Source organism: Austrofundulus limnaeus, unplaced genomic scaffold (genome assembly GCF_001266775.1).
Source record: "Austrofundulus limnaeus strain Quisiro unplaced genomic scaffold, Austrofundulus_limnaeus-1.0 Scaffold451, whole genome shotgun sequence".
NCBI classification, from domain to species: domain Eukaryota; kingdom Metazoa; phylum Chordata; class Actinopteri; order Cyprinodontiformes; family Rivulidae; genus Austrofundulus; species Austrofundulus limnaeus.
This window is the reverse complement of record NW_013952853.1, coordinates 380116-383445: the sequence shown is the minus strand read 5'-3', so window position 1 is coordinate 383445 and position 3330 is coordinate 380116. Positions and strand designations below refer to the sequence as shown.

General features: G+C 37.8%; 1 protein-coding gene across 1 annotated transcript in view; it reads left to right on the top strand.

Moving 5' to 3' along the window:
* Positions 1–1943: 1943 nt before the first annotated feature.
* Positions 1944–3330, top strand: part of pts (6-pyruvoyltetrahydropterin synthase) — a gene marked incomplete in the record, with an annotated part of 11580 nt that continues 10193 nt past the window's right edge. Inside the window, 2 exon segments of the mRNA XM_014025014.1 lie at positions 1944–2315; positions 2804–2891. Of these exon segments, the coding sequence (XP_013880468.1) occupies positions 2045–2315; positions 2804–2891 (359 nt within the window).

The following is a 3330-nucleotide window of genomic DNA, read 5'->3' as shown; positions in this document are numbered from 1 at the left end:
GAGTCCATCTTGAATTGGGTTGACTCCAAATATAACCAGATTTACAATAAATTATTCCTTTCTGAAAGTTTAATCAAAATCCATAGAGGGATTCATGGGATATTTTACTAACGAGACAAAATTGACTTTAATTTTTATTGGCAGACTTTTAAAAACTAATCTTGCTTAAGCTGTTAGTGCGTGTACACTATCCCAGCCTCTTGGTTATGTCCTGATGCATCTCAGTAATCCAGGTAATGGTGGTTATGGTGTCCCATGTATTTTTTGCCTGCATGGATCTAACAGCTTACTATTTATTATGTGTCAAGAAAGCTAAAGGGAGTTATTGGAGAAAATACTGAGTCACAACTCACAGTCCCCTTCTAACCACTGGCTTTCCTTTTACAGTTTATTAAATTTTGAAAAAACACWATTTTCTTAAAAGGTTTATTTTGTTGTTTTATTACTGTACATGTGTCCATCGTAGTTCCCACTACTTTTAGGAATGGTCTCTTCGGCTGCCTCTAATAAACTTTTACTAATGTTCAATTTTAATTCATCTATTGGCTGAGGTGGTATAGACTCCCCCMTTCGCCCCCCCACCAAAGAAAAAAAAACCTAACACTACTTCAACATACAGTATTTTGATTCATGTAAAAGTAAAAAGTAGACATCTAAGAAAGAACTCAAGTAAAAAGGTATTTGGTAAAACAGCAACTTAATTACTGAGTAACAGATAAAGACATGAGTTATTTAATATTTAAAAATTACATCATCAGACAGATTTAAATATAAAGTTAGATGGAAATTTTGGTATTTTAAAGACCAAAATGAAAATAATTCATATAAATAACATAATTACATAATTACAAAAATCAGGCAAAAGAAACACTTTTCTAATCTATTTTTTTTTCAATAAAAAATTTATGAAACTAACAAAAACTGCAGGTGTGTTTCTGTGTCTGGTGAATTTTTGGTGAAAACAAGCTTGTTCTTCATTCAGTGAAGTTACAGTGGGCAGAGTATCCAGAAATTTTATTGAAGTATAGCGATACTTCATTTTAAAATTACTCAAGTAAAAGTAAAAAATACAACATAGTAAAAATATTTTTTTCCAAAAAGTAAATGTACGTAACTGGGTAAACGTAATAGTTACTACCAGTTTGTTTAAATCCACATTTTTTTAATTTATCCTCACTCAATACCTTATATTTATCCCAGTTTGTCATCTTACATTTCCACTTTACCGTTGTTTCCACATTTGTTCCCTTTGTAACTTTATCTATATTAACATAGTGATCACTGCTGTTTTCTTTGAAAGCTCTCCAGCTGCAATATTGCAGCTAATATTCCCCATTATTGCCATCTTGACTTCCCCATAATGTGCTGTGTGAATTAAAGTCCCCACAATAAACAATCTTATCTCTCTGATGATCTAGAACTGATTGTGTTTTTCTTTTTCTAACGGCCTGCATGGGTTATAGAAATGTATTATTTCAATAGGCTACTTCCCTCATTTGTCCATAGTTTTGCAGAAATGACTTCTAAATCCTGTTGTTTACAGTCAACTATAATTCAAATTATGTCCCATTCCCCTGATCTTTAAGTAAAAAATAATTTTCATGAATAATAAAATCCAATGTTGGTTTTGAGCCATGTTTCGCGAATGCATATTATTTCCGGTTTAGTATTTCTGAATGAAATTTGATGCAGCTGTTTTATTTTCAGGGGCGGGACTTACCACAGAAAGAAAAGTTCCGGCTTCAACTTCCGGGTTTGTTTCTGACGTCACCGTCATGTGACGGTGGGAACACAAGTGTGAAGGGAGGGGGAGAAGCTAAAGTGTGGCAGCCAAGCAAGAGGATGAGCGGAGCGTTTTGTTTTTCTTTTTTCTATTTTTTTTTTCTTACCACCACGACTACTTTTTAACGGGATGGTAGCAAACGAATGAGCGTAGAGGAAGAAGCAAACGGAAGTATCGATCCCGCAACGATAGTATCGATACGAATCGGAAGTCGGATCGATCCGCCCAGCAGCAAGCCTAGGCCGCCGCAGTGGAGAAAAGATGGCACAGAGGCAGAAGAAGAGGAGCCTCGTCTGGAGCTATTTCACCTGTGTGGACGAAAATGTCGCAAACTGCAATGTGTGTAGTAAATGCGTTCGCTACTGTGGCAACACCACCAATTTATTCAAACACTTAAGAAACCACAATGTAGAGAACAACGAACTGCAAAAGAAACGGAGTAAAGAAGCCGAGGAAAAGCCCAAAGAGGCACCCCCAGCCCAGAGCCAGACCCCATGGGCAGACTTACTTCAGAAAGAAGTGGAGTACACAGGTAGCTGGGTCTGTGGTGAAAGTCAAGTTTCAGGCATTCATCATGGCTATATTTATTAGTTACTGTTACGTTTGAAAAAGCAATTAAAACACAGATTTAACTTTTTTTTAAGAGTGAGTAAACATACAAAATCAGCAGATCGTTATTTCCCCGACCATAAAAATAAACTGTATGAAGTTTTTTTTWAAATTCATGAATTCCAGTTTGAGTCACATCCCCTGCATTAAGTGTCGGCTTGTTTAGTATATAAACCGCAGAGCCAGTATGATGAACAGACACTGTCACACGGTGACTGGTTAATCACATTCAGCTTTATGCATGGCAGACACGTGAGCTGGATTTACGCCCCGATTTGACCCAATGAACACATGTCACGGTTTTTTTTTTTTTTTTTGCAAGCAGACCGTAGGCTTTAAAACTCCCCTCATTCTGGCATCATCATCACCCTCATCTCTCTTCTTCTTCTCTGTTGCTGATCATGGCTGAAGCCCCGATCTCGGAGAGCGACGAGTCATCGGAGCGCATCGGATACATCACCCGAGTTCAAAGCTTCAGCGCCTGTCACCGACTCCACAGGTACCCCACCACTCCATTTCAGTAATCTGGGGGGGGTTTACAACACAACCGGTTTTGTAGTGCGTGCCGAACGGAGCTCACTGCCACCCCTCAGCTGGGGTTTCATTTGACAGCTCGCCGTGGTTATTTACTAATCACTGAGTCCAAACCAGTAAAATCTGGTGTTTATTACYACAAAGCTTGTGCAGCGTTCGAGTACAACGATAGATGCACGTGTAACAGCAGGATTTATCCGAACCWAAGCAAATCAGTAAAAGCAAATATAGTTAAATGTAGTTAATGCCTAAATCTCCTGGGAATTGTAGTTTTTTTTTTTTTTTTTACGCCTTCGTAGACCGCACGTCATTGCGTCCGCCATCTTGGGAGGGTAAAAGTCTATTTTTATATGGAGAAGATAGTATTTCCATTAGAGTTCAATTTTTTTGCTACAATATATATA